This window comes from Lissotriton helveticus, chromosome 11 (genome assembly GCF_964261635.1).
Source record: "Lissotriton helveticus chromosome 11, aLisHel1.1, whole genome shotgun sequence".
Lineage (NCBI taxonomy): Eukaryota > Metazoa > Chordata > Amphibia > Caudata > Salamandridae > Lissotriton > Lissotriton helveticus.
The window spans coordinates 1,024,610,492-1,024,634,476 of record NC_136072.1 but is presented as its reverse complement, the minus strand read 5'-3'; the positions used below and the strand labels follow the sequence as shown (position 1 = coordinate 1,024,634,476).

Genomic DNA, 23,985 nt, shown 5'->3' with positions numbered 1-23,985 from the left:
TATTGCAAGAACTAAATGTAAGGGTGTGACTGACCTAGGATGCTGGGGCGTAGGAAGGCGCTCCTTGCAGGTATGAACAGGCTATACATGGTGGTGGCCGTGGCAGGATATACATTCCAGGGAGAGACTTTTGAGGGTCACCGAAAGACTCACCCCCCTTACCACAGTACAAGTTATGGGGTTAAAGCACTCTGCTCAGTTGGGGTGATGGCAGTTCTGAACCGCCGGGCAGGGAGGAGGGAGGGGATTGGGACAAAGTTTGCGGATTGTTTTTGCTGTTCAGATCCACGAACTTTTAGAAGGTACTATATGCTATGTAATGTTGATCTACATGTTGCTCACCACATTGCACTGGTTGACTAAAACACTTTCACATGGCACACACACATTGACACATCCTGACATAACGGGCACCCACTCGCTGACTCCCGATTCACTAGGCCCTCCTGCCTATCATACCTTGGAACATCAACGGCCTAGGTGATATGATAAAGAGAGGGCTGGTCCTCCAATATCTTCAACGCAAGGCCCTACAGTGGCACTGATTCAAGAGTCTCACTTGATAGGGCCGGCCTGTAAAGCATTGGACAGATGGGGCTTCAAGATGATGGCCTTCTCTGCATTTACCTCTGGTTCCTGGAGGGGGGAGGGGGTGAGGGGGGGGCAGGCGATACTGATACATTAAAGCTTTCCTCTTATTGTCAAAAGATCGTCAGGGCCGTTTTGCAGCAATATCTTGTCAGTGGGGGGGACTATTTTTAACTTAGTTTTGGTTTACATTCCACCAAACGACCTTCCCTGCCTTGGGAAAATTCTTGTTGAACCTCCCGCAGGGAGAACTGATCATGGAAGGCGATTTTAATGCCACGATGGACGCTACCATAGATTGTAAACCCCCTAGAAACCCTACTAGCATTAATCATACATTGAAGGAGTTTGTAGACGCGCTGGGACTCGTTGATGTCTGGCGCTCCAGATACCCACTTGAACGACAATATACTTTCCACTCAGCCGCCCACAATAGTTTCTCGAGAATAGATTATATTTTCACACTTGTGACGACTCCGGGGAGACTCCTTGAGATACTACATTTACCCAGGGGCATCTCGGACCACTCACCGGTTCAAATTACTTACACATCACATATCCCAGGCCGGAGACAAATCTTTCCCCGTATATCTTAAGATCCCAAAGATCGGTAAGAGACTTTTAAAGGCCACAGGGCAATATTTTTTTGAGAATGAGCAGTCAGTAGCATTCCCAACCACCTTATGGGAGGCCTACAAACCAGTGATACGTGGTCACACCATCTAGTTAATTACCAGACATAAGTGAGAGCAACGACAACACCTAGACACCCTAGAACAGGGAGTGTTGCGGGCTCAGACTGCCCACGCTGAAAACACTAATGACACCACAGCACATGATCTAACGCTGGCAACCAGGAATACAGGGCATGCACATGGGAGGCGGCCAAAGCTCGAAACACTGCAACGCAACACACAATATACGAAATAGGGGACAAGGCGGGTAGGCTTCTGGCTTGGCTAGAAAGACGGGAGAGAGCCAACCGCTGGGTACCATAACTAGACTTAGAAGATGGCCCTTCTACTGCAGACCCACAACGAATAGTGGACACGCTCGCGGCCCACTATGAGAAAGGCTATACACCCACAGCTACCATAGACAACCTTGCCTTTCTCCGCGACATTAGATTGCCCACATTGTCATACACAGAGATGTAAGATTTAGAGACTCCTCGGACGTCTGACGAATTGACGTTAGCGCTAGGAGCTCTTCACACAGGGAAAGCGATGGGGCACAACGGAATACCAGTAGAATTTTACAAAAAGGCAGCCACATCTATCATGCCCCATATGCTTAATATGTACAACGACAGTCTAGACAAAGGGGAAATGCCGAGAGATCAGCAATTATGTACGATTGTAGCAATACACAAGCAAGGTAAACCTCCGCAGGAATGCACAACCTACCGGCCGATATCCTTAATAAACGCTGAAGCTAAAACATTGGCGAAAATGTTAGCACTCCGCCTGCAACCGCACCTTGCTACACTGATACACCTGGACCAATCGGGCTTCATGCCGGGCCGTAACACAGCCCTCAATTTAAGGCGTTCGTGCGGCCTAATGGCCCGCATAGCTACTATACAAGAAGATGCAGCAATCCTTTCCTTTGACGCACAGATGGCGTTTGACCTTGTCGAATGGCCATTTTTATTTGCGGTCTAACAGCGGATAGGTTTTGGTCCCAAGTTTTGCGCGTGGATTTAACTGTTATACACCAAACCGCTGGCAGGTGGTGGCGAACGGGAGCATCTCGAGAGACTTTTCACTGGATAGGGGTACGAAGCAGGACTGCCCCCTGTCGCCGCTCCTCTTTGCATTAATATTCGAGCCGCTGGTGGCGTGGATAAGGCAGGATCCGATGATTCATGGGATGAGATGGGAAATGTGATGGGAAGACCGCATCTCGCTATTTGCGGATGATGTATTGCTCTACATGACGTCCCCGGCGCATTCCATTGTCAGTCTACTGGACATCTGTACCGTATACAGGAAGGTCTCCGGGTACATTACAAATTGGGCGAAGTCATTACTATAGGTCCTCCACGGCCCAACCCCGAAGCTACTGCCAGGCTGTAAGCTACAAACTGCAACCAAAGGATTCAAATAGCTAGGGATCTACATCACGCCTCAACCAGCACATTTTATTGAAGAAAACCTCATAAAACCACTAACAAAGTTTTGCCGCGATGTGAAACATTGGCGGTCTTTACCACTGACGTTACTGGGTAGAGCCGCTCTCTTTTTTAAAAAAAATTATGTTTTTATTATTTTTATTCGTAGCATCGGCAAGACAATCAGCATGCATAGAATCATCAAAGGTTACAATATGCTGAAACAGCTCTAGTCACAAATCCTCGTCGTCTACCACCACCCACCAGCCGTTCAGTGTACTAACTAAAATTGGCCCTACCAACCCACCTCCCTTATTCCTCCCCAAGTTCTTCATCTGAACTCCTCTCATCAGAGTCCGCTATTGGTTCGCAGATGTTCCCCCTGTACGTGTTCCATGCTGCCCATATTATGGTCCATTTCCGGGGGCATTTCCGGTTCATGTACACAGTTCTCTCTGTCAACATAGTGATGTCCATGTCCTTACACCAAGCCGCCAACGACGGCAGCTCAGCAGCCCCTCATTTTTGTGCTATGTTACGTTTTGCAACCATGAGGCCCAATGTTACCCATGTCTGCCCGGGTCGCGATAGGTCATTGGGCTCCCACACATTAAGAAGGCATCTGCGTGGTTCTGGCATCAGTGAGACACGCATAGTCTGTGATATTGTTCGTAGTATCTTCCGCCAGTAGTCTATTATCAGTGGACAGTCCCATAACGTGTGAAAGAAAGAGCCTTCGTCCCCACACCCCCTGAGGCAATACGGATGTTGTGCCCTGCCTATTTTGTGTAGTGTGTCCCTGGTGAGGTATGTGCGGTGTAAAATCGTGAGTTGTACAAGCTTGAGTCTTGTCGGGATACCCACCTCTTTGGGTGAGGCTAAGGCTTCCTGCCATTCTGTTTCGTCCATGTCTCCAATATCCGCCGCCCACCTGTCTCTCAGTGTCTTAGTGGGGTCCGGCAGGTTATTAACCAGCTTGCGGTAGGTGAAAGATGTGGCGCGTTTTGGCATGAAGTCTGTGAGCAGCCTGTCTTCTAGGGGGGAGGCTTCAGGTACTTCAGTGTCTTGCGGTAGTACTGCTAAAAGTGCGTTGTGTATTTGTATGTACCGGAAGGTCTCGGTAGGTGCAAGTTCATAATGCTGTCTCAGCCGGTCAAATGGGATGACCGTCCCTTGTCCCACAGGTCACCCTCTGTGGAGATACCTATGTCATCCCATCTCTCAAACCCCTTGCTATTCCTCAATGTCCCCAGTCGTCTAGCGTCCCAAAGTGGGGTAAGTTTGGTAATAATCCCCCTCCATCCCAGCCGTGTTTGCGCTGTGTGCATTTAGCATGGCTGTGTGTTTTGTCGGCCCCTCCAATTTCATAGCTTGTCCTTTATTATATAGGGCCACCAGCATATTTCCTGTGCCAAACTGCGCCCTATCTGCCTTATATGCTGGATCAGCCTGAGGGGCGTGTATCCAGTGATTGATAATCTTGAGGTGTGCTGCCCAGTAATACAAGTGAACGCTGGGGAGTGTAATGCCACCGTCATACCATCCTCCGTTTGCTTGCGCTATGCGCGCCGGTCTGTTGCCCCATAGGAGCGTGGACACCAGCGCTGCTATTTGTTTAAAGTATTTCGATAGTACTGGGAACGGTGTGTTCTCAAGAGCGTATAAGAACCTGGGTAGGGCCATCATTTTAAATAACGCCGCCTTTCCCAGCAGTGTCAGGGGGAGCGATTCCCAGTGCAACACATCTCTCCATAAGTGTTGCATGGGGGCGCTAGGTTCCTTGCGAAAAAGCCCGCAGGGTCCGCCGTTATATGAATACCTAAGTATTTAAAGGAGTCCTGGGATACCATTAGTGGGCAGTCCGGGGGGAGTCGCGGTGCAGGTCTCTTCAGTACGTATAAGACCGATTTGGACCAATTTATAGTATATCCAGAAATTTTCCCAAAAGCGTCGCATATCTCAAGTAGTATTTGTATGGAACTTTCAGGATTTGTAAGGTACACCAGAATGTCGTTGGCATATAGGGAAATTCGGTCATCCCAGTCCTCCGCCCATCGAATACCCTGTAACAAAGGGGTCTCAATCGACGCCGCGAGGGGCTCTAACACTAGTGCAAAAAGAAGCGGCGACATGGGGCATCCCTGACGTGTCCCCCTCGCCAGCGGCACAGCGTCTGACAGGTGCCTATTCACCGCCACACACGCCAGAGGCTCAGCATACAGGAGCCGGATCCAGGCACAGAACTTTGGGCCAAAGCCCAAGTGTGGTAGAACCGCAAAGAGGTAGCTCCATTCCACCATGTCGAAGGTCTTTCTCGCATCCAGGGATATGACTGCCGATGGCTTCGACAGGGTGTGCGCCCGAGCCAACGCACCATGCAGTCGTCTGAGGTTGAGTGCTGTATTCCTATTTGGCATAAAGCCTGACTGATCTGGATGGATTAAGTGCGAAAGGTGCATTAGCAGTTTATTTCCAAGCACTTTAGCCAGTACTTTCGCATCCGCGTTGAGCAGCGAGATTGGGCGATAGGAGGTACACTCAGACGGTGGCTTCCCGGTATTCGGGTTAGTCACTATTGTGGTCATTCCTTGGTCCAACGGCAGTTGACCTCTACCCAGGCTGTCGGTGAACGTTTTAAGCAAGTGTGGACAAATAGTGTCTGCCGTGAGTTTGTACAATTCTATCGGGATCCCATTGGGTCCCAGTGCTTTACCCGGTTGCAGTGATCGGATAGCAGCATGCAACTCTTCCTTCGTGAGATCTGCCTCGAGCTCCAAGGAAGCCTCCTGCGTGAGCGTAGGCATTGCTATGTCTTTTATAGAGGCCGCTGCTTCAGCCTCCGACGTACTCGAAGACGATGTGTAGAGTGCATGGAAATGTCCGGCTAGCGTTTGCACTATGGCCCGCGGGTGAGATATGAGATGACCCTCCGCAGTTGTGCTATAGTCCTGGTGTCACGCTCTCGCCTATCTAGCCAGGCTAGCAGCTTCCCTGCTTTATCCTCAACATCGTAAATTTTATGCCTGGTCGCTGAGAGGGCCGACGTTGTCTCCTGCCTGAGATGCTCCCTGTATTGTTGTTGCTTTAGGTGTAAGGTGTGTGCCGAGGCGGGTGTTGGGTCAGCCATATGATCAGTGTCAGCTGCTTTTAATTCCAGCTCTAAGGCTGTGAAGTCCTGCTGCTTCTCTAGCTTGTAGCCCGTCATGGAGGCTATCGCCTGTCCCCTGAGAATTGCCTTATAGGCCTCCCATAGAACCGACGGTGAGTCAACAGATGTAACGTTTTCCGCAAAGAAATATTTGGTGGCCTTGCGGATTTCTCTACGAATCTGCGGGACCTGCAAGTATCCTGGATAAATAGGGTAGAGCCCCTTGCGGGAAGTGTGGTGGTAAGAGTATGTTAATACAACAGGTGAATGGTCCGATATACCCCTATGTCCGATTTCAATGTTGTCAATATGATGCAGACTAGTCTCTGAGGTCAGGAAATAATCTATCCTAGATAAACTATTGTGCACAGTGGAGTGAAATATGTATTGTCGCTCTGCGGGATGGGTATGCCTCCATGCATTTATCAGCCCCAACGCTTCCGTGAAGCTTCGTAAGCGGGTGACCCCCGGTGTCATTGTCCTCACTGGATGCCGGTCTACGCTGGCGTCCATCGTGGCATTAAAATCCTCCCCAATAAGAAGGTCATCTTCTGACAGGGACAACAAAAATTCACTGAGGGCTGAGAATGCCACTGCTTGGAGTGCCAGGGGGATGTATACTGAAATCACATTAATGGGCCTGCCTTCCCACTGACCCTGTAACCTTCCCTGATCGTCTTTCCTGGTTTGCAGCACTATAAAGGGAGAGTTCGCAGCAGAATACCCGTCCCTCTAGATCCTGATGAAAATTCGGAGTGCACCAGCATCTTGTACCCCCATCTATCTAAAGCCTTACATGCCGCGCCCGTGAGGTGTGTTTCTTGCAGGAGTGCTAATGTGGGAGCTTGACGCTTCAGGGCCCGTAGTACCAGCCCTCTTTTAATTTTGTCCCGTAATCCATGTACATTCCAAGTAAGTACTATGAGAGGGGCTACTGGAACCTCGGGGGTCGTGTCCTGGGCATCAACCAGTGGGGTGTCTGTCGCCATCAGTGTGGTAGAAAATGTATGTGAGCTGTAACCCAGTCATGTCATGCGGGGATCTGTCAGTCCGAACATACCACGCTATAGTGCCATTTCCGATGCAAATGATAACAAAGAAACACAAAACCTTAACTACCCAACCCCTCAGTCCATCCCCCCTCCCTGCCTCCCTGCCCGGCGGACTTCGAACTGCCCGCCACCTCAACATAGCGGAGTGCTTCACCCCAGGCCAAAACAGTGTACTTGCGTGAAGGGGGTAAGAAGTCCGAGGAGAGTGTGACCTCCTCTACTCATCAGGGCCTGCATCAGCCCGGTGTCCAGAGTCGGTTCGTCTGCAATGCTATTTACACACAGGTGTCTATTATATAATCCACTTCCCGCTGGTCCGGTTCACCCATTGCCGAGGTCTTCTGTGTCCTCCCTCTGCGAATTGTCCTCTTCGGATTGGTGGTATTCTTGGCTGCTTGACTCTTTGTTGTCGGTCCGACGGCGTTGGCCTTTGTTTCCGCGACGTGGTCCCTCCACTCGCCGCCAGCCCTCCAGCCAATCATGAGCCTCCTCTGGCGTCTCGAAGAACCACGTCTTCCCTTCTGCTACGACTCTCAATTTTGCTGGAAATAACATTGAGTAAGGTACTTCTCTGGCTCTCAATGCCTTTTTCACCTCTAGGAAACTACGACGGTGCCGTGAGACCGCCGCAGTATAGTCCGGGAAGAGGGAGACCGATGAGTTTTGTAGACGGATCTGCGGGGATATTCTCGCAGTTTGCAGGATTACATTCCTGTCCCGGAGGTTGAACAAGCGTGCGAGAACTGGTCGAGGGGGCGCTCCCGGTTTAGGCTGTCCACCTGGCACTCTGTGGGCCCGTTCCACGGAAAAGAAAGTAGAGAGTGCCTTTGGTTGCAGCCTGGACTTTATTAGGTCCTCCACATATAGATCCATCGCTGGAATGCCCTCACTCTCCGGAAATCCAAGAATACGTACGTTATTTCTACGCGAGCGCCCTTCTTGGTCGTCCAGCTTCTCCGCCAATATTTTATTCTCCATTTCGAGGCGCGATACTGTTTTTTGCAGCGCAGCCGTGTCTACAGCCAAGGTTTTCGTGACCTGCTCAACCTCCGTGACTCAAGTTGTGATTTTTTGAAAGTCTGCCCTCAACAAGGACACATTTGTAGAGATGGAACCCACCGTGGTCTGAACGCTGGTAAGTGCCGCCATTATATCCTCCAGAGTCACTTTTTTGGAAGCATCGTCCTCTGCTGCCTTCCCTGAGGAGTCCTTCCCTTCTGGCAGCGGCGGAAAGTCCTTCCCATAGGCATACTTATCCAATCTGACTTGCGTGTTATGATTCCGTGGGCCTCTGCCCGTCATGGTGATGCACAGGGTTGTCGGAGGAGGTTGCTGCGAGATGCTGCCTGCTACCGTGGGTTTCTTAGCAGTTCGTTGTTTGGTGGACAATATAGGCCCCCGCTCGATATGGCGTACTCCCCTCAAAATCCTTGGTATAAGCGTCAGCGGGGAGGGGGGGGGGGAGTTGAGTTGGGAGCTCGTCGTATGCCCCGGTCGCCGTCTGCCCTGCCCGGGTATCAACCGCCTTATGGGGGCAGTGGTCTGTAGTTAGTCAAGGTGTCCCCTGCCAGTAATTATGGGGCGGTGCTGACGGGTCGTAGCACCCCCCTACAGGTGTCGGGGGGGGGGGGCGAGTTGTTGCTGCCCTCACTGGGTGGGTGGGGCATGGGGGGGGGAGCACCGCGCTCCGTTGCTGCCCTCCAGGATACCTGCCCTGCCGGTGTTCAAAGGGCTCCGGGGCAGGCAGGAAGTTCGGGCCCCGGCCCTCCCACAGCAAGCAGGCCTCACCTCTTCGATGGGACCCACGGGTCACGGGCCCCGCCGTCAGAATTCACGCAGCTGTTGCCATAGGCAGGGGAGACTGCTATGTCCAGGGGCACTTCCGTCGTCACCTCCGCCACTCTGGCCGTTTTTCTGCCGCCTCAATCTGTCCTGATGCACCGGAGGGCCCGGAGCCCCGAAGGAATCAAGGCCCCAGCTCCCCCCTGGCACGCAGGCCTCACCCCTCAGATGTTATGTTATGTTATGTTAATTTGATTTTTGAGCGCACAGCTGCCCCAGCAAAGGGGCGTCCCGGCGCTATAACTGAGAAAGTCACATAACTAACAGAAAAGAGAGAGTAGGGAAGTTTTAATAAGGCAGAGGGAAGAGATATGATTTAACAGCTTTTCTAAAAACAAGAAGATCTTCTAAAGATCGAATATGCACAGGAAGCGCGTTCCAAAGCTTAGAGGCCAGCACAGTGAAAGAACGGCCGCCTAATCTGCATTTTTGGAAGCGTGGAACAAGTGCTAGATTTTGACCTGCCGAACGAAGGCTACGTGAGGGAGTGTACAGAGTCAAGAGGTGCTGGAGGATGGTAGAGGTGTCTGTTTTAAGGATTTTGAACGCGAAGCACAAAGTCTTAAACTCTATGCGTCTGATTACCAGCAGCCAGTGTAATTTAAAGATTGTACTTCGGGCAGAGCAGAAGCGTGGTAGGCCTACCAGAGCCCTGGCGGCTGCGTTCTGAACCCGTTGGAGTCGCAGGACCTCCGCCTGATTGGCGCTCAGGAACAGTGAACTCGCGTAATCAAGCCTTGATGACACACTAGCTTGAATCACCATCTGGCGAGTGGAGGCATCAAAAGATTTGAGGATAGGCCTCAAACCGCGAAGAATGCCAAAGCATGTAGATGCCACCTTCTTCGTATGACACGAGAAGGTTAGTTTAGAATCCAACCAGATGCCAAGATTTTTTAGTTCAGAGACTGGTCTAGGGGGAGGTCCCAGCTCATTAGGCCACCAGCTCGCGCCCCACAGATCAGGATGTTTTCCCAGAACCATCACCTCAGTTTTGAGGGCGTTGAGCTGTAAGCAGTTGGTAGTGAGCCAGCCAGCAACAGCCCTCAAACCATCCGCAAAGTTTGATGCCAATTGGTCAGAGTCGTGAATAAACAAAGTAGAATCCACTCAGAGTGGTGGTGATCCCAAAAGATGGGGAACACACAGTGTTGTATAAATGCCCCTCACACACCAACAGGCCCCTTGGTGTCATGCTTCATCATCGGGGCCTTCGCACCCCTCTACGGGATGCGGCGTGCTACGACTCGCGAATACGCAGGAGCACTTGAAAGTGAACTATGTGAGGGGGTGTGTCTACAAAAGTGTGAGTGAGGTGAGGTGAAAAAAATGGTTAAAAAATACCTGGCACGTGGGTAAAACAAATTTATTAAATCCCCGGCTGGTATTATTAAAAAAGTGCAAGGCGTGGTTGAAGAAATACAAATTAAGGTATTACAACCACTGTGAAAGGTGTCAACATGTTTCGGAACTCAGAGGCTCCTTCTTCAGGACAAGGATAGCACTTACCCTCCCCTTACTCACATGTAAATGTAAAAGTGTAAAATAGATTACAACAATGTGTAATATACCTAACAATGTTATATATGTTGGTTGATGTTGTTGCGCCCAATTGGCGATGAAAACCTGTGAAAAGAAAGCATACATAAACACCTTGGTCTAAGATGCACAGGCCCAAGGAGAAGAGAATAACTTCCCAAAATATAACTTCACACATTTGTACCTACAACAAACTGAATCCCATATATTAATGTTGTTATAGGTCTTTTTCTGAACAGAAAGGAAGGATCCCCCAATAACACGCACAGGCTCATGAGGTCTAGATTTTGAAAACTTTAAGTAAGCTGTGCAAATATCTTTTGTGTGCTCTATTTCCATCAGAGTAGAGATTTATTTTGTGTTCTGTGTTTGTATATATATATACATAGACATATCTGTGAGCGTTGTTTTATGTCCTGGTGTGTGTATTTTATTTTTAAAATTTTTTTTTCATTTTTTCATTCATCACAGGGTTCCACTATTTTTGGACTGACCCTGTTGTATTTTGAGAAGTTATATTTTGGGAAGTTATTCTCTTCTCCTTGGGCCTGTGCATCTTAGACCAAGGTGTTTATGTATGCTTTCTTTTCACAGGTTTTCATCGCCAATTGGGCGCAACAACATCAACCAACATATATAACATTGTTAGGTATATTACACATTGTTGTAATCTATTTTACACTTTTACATTTACATGTGAGTAAGGGGAGGGTAAGTGCTATCCTTGTCCTGAAGAAGGAGCCTCTGAGTTCCGAAACATGTTGACACCTTTCACAGTGGTTGTAATACCTTAATTTGTATTTCTTCAACCACGCCTTGCACTTTTTTAATAATACCAGCCGGGGATTTAATAAATTTGTTTTACCCACGTGCCAGGTATTTTTTAACCATTTTTTTCACCTCACCTCACTCACACTTTTGTAGACACACCCCCTCACATAGTTCACTTTCAAGTGCTCCTGCGTATTCGCGAGTCGTAGCACGCCGCATCCCGTAGAGGGGTGCGAAGGCCCCGATGATGAAGCATGACACCAAGGGGCCTGTTGGTGTGTGAGGGGCATTTATACAACACTGTGTGTTCCCCATCTTTTGGGATCACCACCACTCTGAGTGGATTCTACTTTGTTTATTCATGTAACTAGGGAGGCCGAATCCACTGACTCTCTCTCTCCCCCCTCTTGTTAAATTGGTCAGAGTCCCCATCAAGAACCACCGCCAACTGGGTATCATCGGCGTATGATACCATAGTGAGACCCCAACTCTTCGCAACCGCCGCCAAAGGTTGGACGTATAAGTTGAAGAGAGTGGGGCTCAGCGCCGAACCCTGCGGAACTCCTTGAGTGATGGCATGAGGTTTAGATCTGAACGGTGGCACTACTACCTGAAATGATCGTTCCGAAAGGAACGATTGGAACCAATCCAGCGCCTTGCCTGTTATGCCAGCCTCACCAAGTCTGCGGATAAGAATGGTGTGGGATACAGTGTCAAAGGCGGCACTCAGATCTAATAAGATCAGTGCCGCCGTTTGACCTGCATCCAGTACAGAGATGTAGTCTTCCAGGCCTCAGATCACTGCGTCATTGTCTATGCAGCCGCGTCAGCCACCACACCTGGTTGCGCACCCCTCTGCTGTGCCCGGATGGGTATCCGACGTCTCCACTGCTGCTCAGGCCTTTTCGCCGCCGCCTCACTCAGCCTCCGGTGCACGCCGCAATCAAGTCCCCGGCTGCCGCGTGGGGAATAGGCCGTCCCTGCTCGCCACCGGTAAACCTCAGTACCCGGTGTCGGATTATCACCGGAGTCACTGCTGCAGACGTAGCTCGGTCCCCAGCCTCCGCAAAAGCCTCTGAAGTGCTTAAATGTTCAGGATAAGTGATCGGATTGACCTAGAAGGTCACCTCTTCTCCGAAGCCCTCTCAGTGAGCAGCCATCTAGCCCGGCTGCTAGCCACGCCCCCCAGAGCTGCTCGCTTTAAAATGATATACAGAACAACAAGAAATGCCAATACTGATATCTCATCCTACATCACTTCAAAGGCGCATCAAAATGAAGTCTATGACAGCCTTATTTCATAGTTGAATTTTTTAAATTAATTTCAAAATTCTTTTTAGCTCAGAGAAGCTTCTTTTGAATTCACATCAAAACTATATAGAAAACATGACAATAAGATGCACTGTACAAAAAAACTTACACCATTTTTAATACAAACTCATCACAATCTCTTCCTATCATCTCCTTCATACAACTCACAGTCCCTATTCGCAAACCCTTATAAACCACACACGACTCCAGCCATACGCCACAAACTCTTCCTGGTTGACTAAACCTATTTAATATTTTGAAAAACTAGGGGTATCAACCAAACAACACAAAACGTTTAGACAATAGTCTTTCAAGTGCACTCCTACACAAAATATATAACCCTTTAAATTTACATCAAATTTACAGTGCACGAAAGCAAAACGGTTAAATACAAGTTTGTTTGGCAAAATAACGCAAGGTCGGCGCGTTTCAAACCCACTTCTCATGGGGTTCTCTTCAGGACCAGAATAGCTCTAACATTATGTGGTAAAATCCACTGCTCATGTCCAAAATGTAGAGATTGTGAGCTTTTGGTAGTCCTCTGTTGTTGTAAAGACTTTTCAGGCCGAAATTGCAAAAAGCTTTGATGGGTGTAATAATCTGTAAACATTGCTTCTAATGCATCCGTTTTTTGTCAAGGCCAGCTCCGGAGTGAATCTTCCTGGCATGCTGCCTCTGTTGGTATAGAATTACTTTCTTCAGTTGAACTTCAGCGGTGCGCTCACAGCACACCTCTGAAGTTCAACTGAAGAAAGTAATAAAGTTAGAGCTATTCTAGTCCTGAAGGGAACCCCAGGAGAAGTGGGTTCGAAAAGCTAGTGCCGGTCTGGCTGGGCAGAAGCAGCCATCAATCTTGGAGATTTTCCCAGCGGCCGGCCAGGATGTGGGGAAAGGGCGAGGGACCTAGTGTGCCTCAGAACTCACAAGGTTGGACGACCCCCAGGGGAATGGGCAGGAGGATGCGCCCCTGATATCGGTGAGTTCCGGGCCTCACAACTCCAGATGGGACTAGAGTCTCCCTAGTTTGCTGAGGAAATATCCTCCCTCACAGATGATTCACAGGTCTCTGGATTAAGTACAAGCTCAGCAGACGAGAAGTTGAGTTCTGGAACTACAGAGGAAAGCAATGGCAACAGCACGGGCAAACCAGCTACACAGAAACGAAAGCTGCCCCAAAAGGGAGTAAACAAAAACTGAAAGATAAATCCAGCGTTAATAATGCTGGGCTAGATTCACATTCAGCCACCGCCCAGAGATTAAAATGGGACAATTCCACTACTCAAATGGTGTATAATGAGGAGGATAACAGGACTCCTAGGGTAACCTGCGGTGGGACAAGTGAATGCTAAGGTCCTACACAAACTCTCTTCATAGAGCTTGTTTATACCACATTAAAGCAAATGGGAGGAGAAGCTCGTATAGAGAATTGCAGGGCTCATTTGGCTACGAAAAAGGTGCAAGGGACAATATGATAAGTAAGCAAGCTTGTCTCAGAGATGGCCGAGAGAGTCACAATGGTGGAAGATCGTACCGCTGTGGTGGAGGCAGATGTGAATATGCTGCAGGAACATAACGATATGCAGGAGTCTCAAATAAGCGATGTAATGTGGAAGCTGGAAAAATTAGAGAGTCAGCAACAGAGAAACTATTTAAGGTTCTTGGGCCTTTCAGAATATATCGTGGGGAATGGCATTAGATCATTTATGGTGAATTTACTTAAAGGGGCCTTCCCAGAACTTGCTCATTGGGACTGGGGCGCTGAGGTGCAACAGACTCATTGGTTCCCATTGATTATCAAGAAAGACCATAACATGGCGCAACCTGAGAGGCCTAGAGCAATCTTAGTGGTCTTTGGGAACTTTCTGCTTTGCCAGGCGGGTTTTGACAAGCCCAGGCCTGAGGCTAAGCACTCCTTTGATGGCCATACATTCTTTGTTCGACCTGACTTATGCCACACCACAGGGAAAGAAGATAGCACCTGCAACAGCTGTTCTCACCTTTTCAGAGTCTGGGGTGTGAAATATTTTTACTGTACCCTGCAAGGCTCAAGGTTATCTTAAATGGAAAAGTATGATCATTCTCCTCAGAAATAAAAGTGCGGAAGTACCTGAAAGATATTACGGGGGAGAGAAAGGGGATTGAGTATGGAGTCACTTAAGGGCTTTTTTTGACTGGGAGTCAAGGATATAGTTACTTCTTTCCCTTTATATATATATGTTTACTTGGCTTGTGATTTATGGCGGGCGGGAGAGGCGGTGGGTGGCATACTCAGGGTCATGCAAGACCTGTTTCCTCGGTGGTGGTGGGGAAGGAGTTGGAGGTAGGGAGTTTGGGTGGGGGAGATAGGAGAGTTGGAAGGGATGGGGGAGGGCAAGTCCCAAGCAAACAGTAATAGAATGAATGGGGCCAGACAGATGTAATGCAGTAGATCTAGACACCAAAGTCTAGTTAAAGAAATTCTAGATCCAGAAATATGGTTAGTCTCCGACGTGGAAAGGATGTGGGCTGCTTTTCAAAGATTTTATTAACGATTGTATAATGAAGATGTGGAAACAGGGGACGGGGGATTTAACAGAGTATCTAGATTCGATGTTACACGGAAGATTAGATACGGAAGATCAAGAGAGTTTTCCCCTTCTCTGAAGATTACTGCTGCTATCTCTAGCCTTTCACCTGGGAAAGCCTTATGAACGGATTTTATTCCTGGGGAATGTTACAAGATCTTATGTTCTAGTCTTTATAAATATATGGTAGATATATTTCAGAAAATACAAGATGGGGAGGATCCCCCTGAGTCGAGGGTTTCAGTAAACATTGTATTCTTTCCTAAAAAAAGAAAATCCCCACAAGAAATAGGTTCATACTGACCCATTACGTTAATGAACAGTGACTCCTTTATTTATTCATAAGTGCTCGCAGCAAGATTATCAGGGACAATTGGCAGGATGGTATCACCTAAGCAGCATGGGTTCACCTAAGCAGCATTCATTCCTGGCCTGGGGACAAGGGATCACATTATAAGGGTTATTATTCTGCTTGATGCATCATCAGTAACCAGGTACTCTATGGCCTTAGTCCTTTTGGATGCGGAAAAGGCTTGTGATAGGGTCTCCTGGAAAACTATGGGAAGGATGGGTATAGGGCCGGGTTACATACAGGCTCTGATACTCTGATATAGTGCTATAAAAGCACTATATCAGAGTCCGAGAGCTAGAATCTTGTTGATGGGTGGGTATTCTGATGTATTTAGGATACAACAGGGCGCAAGACAGGGATGCCCATGCTCCCCATTATTGTTTGCTTTATATATTGAACCACTAATTAAGAGGTTAGAAAATAATATAAAAAGTTTACCGTTAAAGTTTCATGGATGGGATACTAAAATCCTTGCATGTGCTGACAATACAGCGGTTGTTAGGCCAGATCCTGGGGCAGCAATGAGAAAAATCGAGAAAAAGACTGGCTGGGTTGACCGGTTTTCCGGCTATTTGCTAAACCAGGATAAAACTCAAATGATCAAAAATAGATATGTGCAATACAAGGATAGACGAGTAGTCGAGGGGGCGACCTATCTGGGACTTAAAATTGTAGGAGAAGTGGGAAAAGTAGTTGAGACCAACCTAAACCAAAGCAGATTTTGGATGAATAAATAATTTACAGCTGCCTCTGATAGGGAGAAGTAATGTAGTCAAGATGTTTTTTTTGCCAAACGTCTTTTGCTTTTTAGGGCTATCCCCCTCAACGTAGGGAACTCATGGTTTAAAGTGATAGATGGGATGATCTCAAGATTCCTGTGGGCCTATTCTAGGCCTAGAAGGGTATTGAAATATCTGACTTTACCTAGAGATAGGTGGGCAGTCCCTAACTGCTGGTTCTGGTGGCTTAGTGGACTAATGCGTCCATTGCAGCGGCCTGTGTTCGACCTCATGGTCACAGGTTCAAATCCCGGTGGGTCTACTCAGCCTTTCATCCATCTGAAGTCGATAAAATGAGTACCATTGAGTTGGGTAACAATAAACATTTGTTATTCAGTGCCAAGATACCTACAGACGAACGTACGCTTCACAAATACACGTTATGTTATGTTATAGGGTACTATTGGGCTACTGCCCTGCAACAGATGGCCATTCTTTTCCGGACCAAGGAGGAGGTGGAGGTTAATGAGAATTACTCCCCTACATTTTATGAGCTGCTGATTTGGGGAAAAAGCGTGGGAGTGTTTGCTACGGTAGCTGGAATTTGGCTATTTAAGAGTTAGTTTTAAGACTCTTCAGTGTGCATACAAGATCAGGTCGGTTGTCTGAAGAAAAGTGGGCATTGGTCGAGTTAATTATTATACCCCTATCAAAAATAACCCTATTTTACCAGAGATGTTTTGGGACTCCCACGTGAGACGGTGGAGAAAGCAGGGCCCTTTTAAGCTGGGGGATTTTTTGGATGAGATTGAACTGATTACATTTGAGACTGAAACTGAATTTTAATCTGGGATATAATTAATTTTTTAAGTATCTGCAGATTTGTGATTTCCTTAGGAAGAAGGGAGGAGGGGTTCTGGGATTCTCTAGGGCAGAACTTGTGGAAATTATAAGAGAAGGGCAGACCTCTCTATAGGCTCAGTTAATCAGGTTCTCAATAGTCTGATGACGGATGACAACGATAAACATGATAGATGGTGGCAAGATGAGGTACAAATAGGGGAGTTGTGGGTGAATCTTTGGATCTTGCTCAGTCTATATTAGTCTCAGCAAATTTACAAGTCCAGTATTTTAAAACAATCTTTAAGTCATATTTTACTCCAGATTGAATTCCAAAATGTGTGTGTGGGGGGGGTCTTTTGGGGTACATTGCCCCCGGTCTAACCTCTATAATGCTGATCAGTTTCATATGTTTGCAGAGTGTGTGGCTCTGGGGGCCTGATATGGGAAATATCCAATTTTCTTGGGAAAAAGCTATCCCTAAGTATTGTAATGACCCCGTTACTTATATTACTGGGATTTCTTAAGGAAGTAGTTCCATGCCGCGCACAGGCATTCATGTTTTAGCTATGACAATCATTAGATTGTGTCTAGCGACAGCTTGGCTGTACCAGTCGTCCCCCTGCCCCCCTCTTGAATTTCCTTAGTGGTTGGTCTGGCTCTTAGCTATATATCATATTGAAATAGTTATGGCAGCCAAGAAAAAAGGGCTGCCTGTCAGTGACTGATAACATCAGGATGTCACTTGACGGGGGGGGCTCAGTGATTCTGGTGCTATTGGATTTGTCCGCTGCCTTCGACACGGTGTCGCACAAAATTCTTCTCGGTCGCTTGAGGGAGGTGGGAATAAAAGGGACTGCCATGGCATGGCTAGAAAGCTTTCTTGCGGACCGTCAACAAGGTGTCAAGTTAGGCTCCCACAAATCCATCTGTAGGAAGCTCACCAAGGGAGTGCCTCAGGGCTCTTGCTTAAGCCCCACGTTATTTAACGTATATGTTGCCCCCTTGGCTGACATCATAAGATCTCACGGGTTTTCCCCAATCTCTTACGCTGATGACACCCAGTTGCTGTATCCCTTCCAAACTCCCACACCGACAACAATACAATCTTTCCAAAATGGTATGAGAGCCGTGGCAGACTGGATGGCCCACAACTTCCTCCAATGCAATGTGACCAAAACCGAAGTCATGTTGTTTGGAGGGGCCACCCTGCTATGGTCCCCCGACTGGTGGCCACTTGAATTAGGATCTGTCCCTGTACCAAAACAGACTGTCAAAAATCTGGGAGTGCGCCTAGACCAAGCATTGATACTAAAAGATCATGTCAATCAAGTTACGGGCACTTGTTTCCGAGTAATTGGGCTATTACGACGCATTTTCCCCTTCCTGCCTGATATTCACAGGAAGACGTTGGTACAAGCTTTGGTCATAAGTCGGATAGACTATTGTAATGGACTCCTCATTTCTGCCAATCAAGAACAACTGGACAAACTGCAGGTGGTTCAAAACACCGCAGCAAGACTCATCTTGAATGCCTTGCCCCGAACTCCTTCATGTCCACTCCTCTCTCAACTTCATTGGCTCCCGGTGAGACAACGCGTCAACTTTAAAGTATGCTGTATAATGCACAAATGTATTTACGGGTCGGGCCCTAAATACTTAAGAGACATATTTGTCCCTTACTCACCTGGACGTGTCCTGCGTTCTAGCAGCACTATGTTGCTACAGGTCCCTAGGGTGACGAGAGCAAGACAGGGAGGACGGGCCATCTCACTTAAAGGCCCCATGCTATGGAACTCTCTGCCCCCACAGCTGAGACACACCCCTAATCTTCTCTCCTTTAGAAAGAAGTTAAAAACATATCTTTTCATACAAGATTAATGACTTCTCTTGTTATTTTGCAGTCTCAGGTCCTTGGCTGTTCCTATTTCTTTTCCAGAAGCTACGCGCGGAGATACTCCTTCGGGGCTGATTCAGGCGCGATACAAATATATAAATAAATAAAATAAATAAGGGTGTGGGCACTGATACATGATTGGAATTAAAAACTACTGTTATATGAAATGTTTGCTTGGGTGGTAGGGGGTATTCATGATTATATTTAAAGTTCAATAAAGAAGTTATTTGCCCCAAAAGGGCGGTGAACTTGTCCAATGCCAATGTCAAAGATGGGAAATCGGAGAGAATGGTGGAGATACTCTCATTAATGTTGCTCAGGGGAGTAGGGCTACCTTCCCCTTCTTGGAAGGATTAGTAGATATGTCCTTTGGGAGTTCAAAGATGGGACCTTTCGAGTTATTTTAGAATCCCTATAGTTATTTCTCCATTCCCTCTCTGCTTTTTTTTTAAAGCTCTAGTGGCAAGAGTACCAGGGGTAGACTTCTTCTTTCTACTTTGCATAAATAATGTGTGGTCCAAGGAATAGGTGATCCATTCCACGATTCTCTTGTCAGCGTGTAGATTAGAGGCAGTATAGTGAAGTCCTACTCAGCATACTTCTCCAGTTCTGCAGATTTAATCGGGCCCAGCAACGGCCTTCCACCATCACCAGTTGCGGGTATGGAGGTGAACCCGGAATCATAAGGACTAAGGGGATTAAAAAATGGTCGGTCCAGGGGAGAGGGACAGGGTCCAAGACCTGAAACATGGGTTTATTAGGAACGCATCCAGGTCAGCCGGAAGACCCGTTGCCTAGGTGTCATCTGGTTGGTCCAGGTGAAGGTTCGGATAACCTAAGACTGTGAAATAGGTTTTATTTAGTGTCAGACTGGCTAACACCTGTAGTAAAGCCTGGGTGAACTGGCATGGAGAATGCGGGGGATCATAGATTAAAACTCTTGAAAAGGAAGACGTCTGGAATAGGGAAATAGAAAAGACGACCTACAGTATCAAAAGCAGCAACCAAGCGTTTCCAGGCTCCCGGGGCCAGGCAGTACCTCACTGGGCACTAGTCTGAGAAAATTGCCAGGGCTGCTTTGGGTTCCCAGTCCGGCCCTGGCTACAGGGTACATAGAGTTGCAGGCAGTCATGAGGGCAGGCACGTGCACAGGTAGTATTTGTTTCTTCATGCCATCCCACACAGATCCTGCAATCTGCTTTTACTAGATGACCCTCTGAAGGCTTTGCCTTTGATAATAGGAGATAGGTACCTGCGTTTTGGCCCTGCACATACCAGGTCTTAGTTGATGCGTTTAAGTGTCTTGGAATAACCTGCTGCTTTTTGGCAGTGTGTGTCTTCCCTCACAAGAGACACACCCCATCATGCTCTAAAAATGCACATTCTTGGATGGTGTGGGTGCGTGTGTCGGAGGGTGTTTTGCTCAGTAGCTCCTCTCATACCAGACTCAGCAGTGGGAGGGCAGCAGACCAGCCTGTCAATCTCTCTTCCTTGTGGCTTGGTGAAATTCTTCCTTAAATGTCCCCAAGGACAAAGAATGATAACACCCTTCCTTTACAGATTATTTTTTCTCCTCCTTGTACTAACATTGTAACATAGTTTAGACCATCTAATGACCCTAAAATATATTTTTCTTCAGTGGCCTTCATATCATTACATCCTATGTATTGTTCATGTATTGTGTGCTATGAAACTCTATTTTTCAGAACAAAAAGGCATTATTGGATGTTTCCTGATTTACTTACTCATTTTATGCTATCCTTCTAAATGTTTGTTTTTTGCAGTTATTAAACTTTTGGTATCTAATATGTTAATGTTGCAGCTTTACTTCTATTTTCAGAAGAGCAAGAGGAAAGGGCACGAGTACACAAACATTAAATATTCTTTATCGGACCAGACAGCTGGGGATCAGAGTCCACTCCCACCATCTACTCCAGTTCCAACTCCCACTCCAACCCTTCCAGAGTAAGTCAAATATTACATTAATGTGCAGTCACATTTTTTGTTTTCATTTGCCCTCCATCTTTTCTTTTGTGTATTATGCAACAATGAGCATTTTCAGTTTCTGCATGTTTTTTTATCACCTCTTAGTACCCATAGGATTTCCCAGCATAACTACCCCATAATCCATTGTTCTGACAGTCTTAATGGTGAGATTTACCTCCAACTACATCAAAAGGCTACCATTGCATGCGGTTCACCACTTCCACCTACATTTTTAAATGTGTTCTTCAAATATTTAATTAGATATAGTTTCTGATGATACATTTTCATGCAGTTACCTTATAAATTATCTTTCCAGGCATGAGACCGGTCTGGAAATGCATTTCCCAAGCCCTAATAGATAATTGATTGCTGCTTCAGACATGACAACATCGAAATATATTAGTTCTCAGTCATTTTATAAACATCAGTTCAGAATTTCTCTGCAATTCTCCTGCAATTAGACAAGGACAACTTCCATCCAACTCCCGGCCATGACCATTGAAATCCGTTCCAGAACTGATACATTCAGTATGCAACTTGGGTGTCTATTTTGACGAACAGCTCTCAATGTTAACACAGGTAAACAAAACAGTAGCAATATGCTAGGGTCTATTAAGAACCTTGAAGATAATTGTCCCAAAGCTTCCACAGCCTTTCAGAAGACTTGTGGTACAGGTCTGTATAATGAGCAGCTTGGACTGTTGCTGCGCCTTACTTCTAGGATGTCCAGAATATCTGCTCAAAAGGATCCAAGTACAGACTGTTAAGCGAACGCTAAACAAAGGGAGAAGGGACTCCACAACCAAAACGCTGCAGGAACTTCACTGGCTCCCTGTAAAGGAACGCTGCAAATGTAATGCCCTCTATATATTACATAGGGCGTTATATAGTGCAAGACCATACACCCTATGCTTTACAGCAAAAAAAGTAACACCATCAGCCCGAAGGCTGAGGTCATCCGAGGCCCACCTTATACTTGTGCCTCCTTTTAAAAAGCACGACAGGGAGGCAAAGCCTCCCAGGTCAAAACTGCTCAATTATGGGACAACTTGCTATTACATCGAAGGACTAATTCAAATCTGCTACGTTTCAGGAAAGACTTAAAGACGTGGCTTTTTCCCCGGTAAGGAGGACAAAGTATAATCATACACATTTTTGTCTCACTCCCTCTGACAGTACTCCCTTAGAACTGATAGTCATGCAGCACCAAAATGCCCATTGGGTGAAAATACGCTTTAAAAATGGCAAAAAATAATAATAAAAAGTTCCTGTTTTTCCACGCCTCATTTGGAGCTCTTTCTTGTCTCACTGTTGAAATTCCTCTGCATTTAGATTTGATTAGATCAAATGTCATCCTCAGAACTTTTGGGCTCCACGCCTTGTCACAGATACAAAACATTGTCGCTTTCGGATCCATGTCATGATTGCATGTGGTGCCCGAGAACAGAGTATGACGCCGCAGCCTTCGCTTTTTGTATATCCATGCAAACAGAAGCAATTAGGAGTGTTAGCCCAAACTGTCTCTGGCTACGGCCCACAGAGAGATACTTAAGTGATCTCCTTCTTGCACTGGTAAGTATTGTGTAAGTGAATTACCAGCTAAAATATCTTCTCATAAAAAACATCATAGGAAAGAAAAGTTTCTTCTCCATTGAGAATACTGTCCTGCTCCCAGGACCTTTCAAAGTCTTGACACCATTCTCTAAAGCTGAAATCTTCCCTGCTGTTGTACATGATCCAGACGTTGAAAAAGAGGTGGCTGAGATTTCTGGTTCTGATGGCTGACCCTGCACAGGTCGCGGCCTTCCTGGGTGCTATGCTGGAGCTGTTAAGGACAGCTCCTCCACCCTGTGGGATTCTCCCCAAGGGGAGCACTTCCCTGTGATGTTGTCAACTCCTAATGCCATGCCTCCACAGGTTCCAATGCCTATGAAAAACTCTGAGCCTGCCAAGTTGCCATTCCTTTGTTTGGTTGAATCCCCCTTCACTGCCAACATAGTTATGCTTCACAGAGGAGTCCATTGTGCCATTTCCAAAGCCATCAACTTTGCAAAAAATTATATGTGTGGCAAGGGTAAAAGCTAAGGCACACTCTAACAATGTTCCATGGCTGTGCTCCTCCGTAGGGCTAAAAAATGTGCCCAAATGAGATTGTAATGCTTGATGAAAAATATGGAAATACGGATCATGATGATTCGGAGGACACTAAACTCCTCCCACATTATACTTCCAATGCTGTCTTATATCTAGGCTTGGATAATGTGAGTGACTTTTACTCTTCACCAGAAGGGGGACATCCCTTAACCTTGTGACCATCCTTCAGACAAACTTTCCTCATTTGCAAATGTAATACAAATAGGTGCTCTAACCTTCCAGTTGACCTTGGTCTGCGCAGACGCAAAGTCTAACATTTTGTCTGAGGTCCTGCTAACTCTCCTCCTTGGGATCTCCACCAGACAAGGATAGTAAAAGGCTGGATGCATTTGGCACAAAGATGGGAAGAGTAGCATCCACACTGTGGCGTATAGACCAAGGCCATAGGGGCTTGTGAAGCATTCATATCACATTCTAAGACTTTAATTCTTTAATAAAATAATAAATCCACATTTGTAAAGCGCACAATCACCCGTAAGGGTCTCTAGGCGCTGGGGGCCGTCGGGAAGATTAAGCAAGCTATTGCCCAGAGTCACATGGTGCTGGGCTAATCTGCCACCGGTGCCGGGGATCGAACCGTGATCCCCAGATTCCAGCGTCAGTCGCCCTGGCCGCGGCGCCACACCTCTCCCACTAATGACCACTAGCCACCTATGCTAGCCATATACCACTGTCTACCTCTTTTTTATTGAATGGCGAATTTCGAATGTATGTATATTACCCCAATCATCTAATGTTTAATAACTGTGTACTGTAAAGTGCTCTGATACCCTCGTGTTCGCGCTACATAAAACTTTATAAGTAAATAAAATAAATAAAAATTCCATTGTAGAGGGGCCTTCACAGATAGATGTCTGCAGGAAGCATCTAGTTTCATCACTGACTCCCAGAATGCTGGTGCATGGCCACACTTTGGACAACCACAATATTGAAAACAACAGCACCAACAGAGCAAAAGTTTTGTTTTGCCAGGCACAAGCACATACTCCAGGGAGCAGCCTTTCAGTCCACCAAGTGCCTTTTTGTAAACCTCCTCCCACACATGCAACATGCAGGATAAAGGGCTTCAACACTCCCTGGAAGTCATGTACTGTGAGACAATAGGTTCT

The 23,985-nt window shown here is 46.9% G+C and overlaps 1 protein-coding gene across 2 annotated transcripts in view; it reads left to right on the top strand.

Annotated features, from left to right (window-relative positions):
- PTPN11 (protein tyrosine phosphatase non-receptor type 11) overlaps window positions 1-23,985 on the top strand; it is a 581,214-nt gene that overhangs the window by 482,644 nt on the left and 74,585 nt on the right. For both annotated transcript variants that reach the window (XM_078667419.1, XM_078667418.1), the window contains exon 14: window positions 20,577-20,701. In XM_078667419.1, the coding sequence (XP_078523545.1) occupies window positions 20,577-20,701 (125 nt within the window). The remainder of the gene's footprint in view (window positions 1-20,576; window positions 20,702-23,985) is intronic.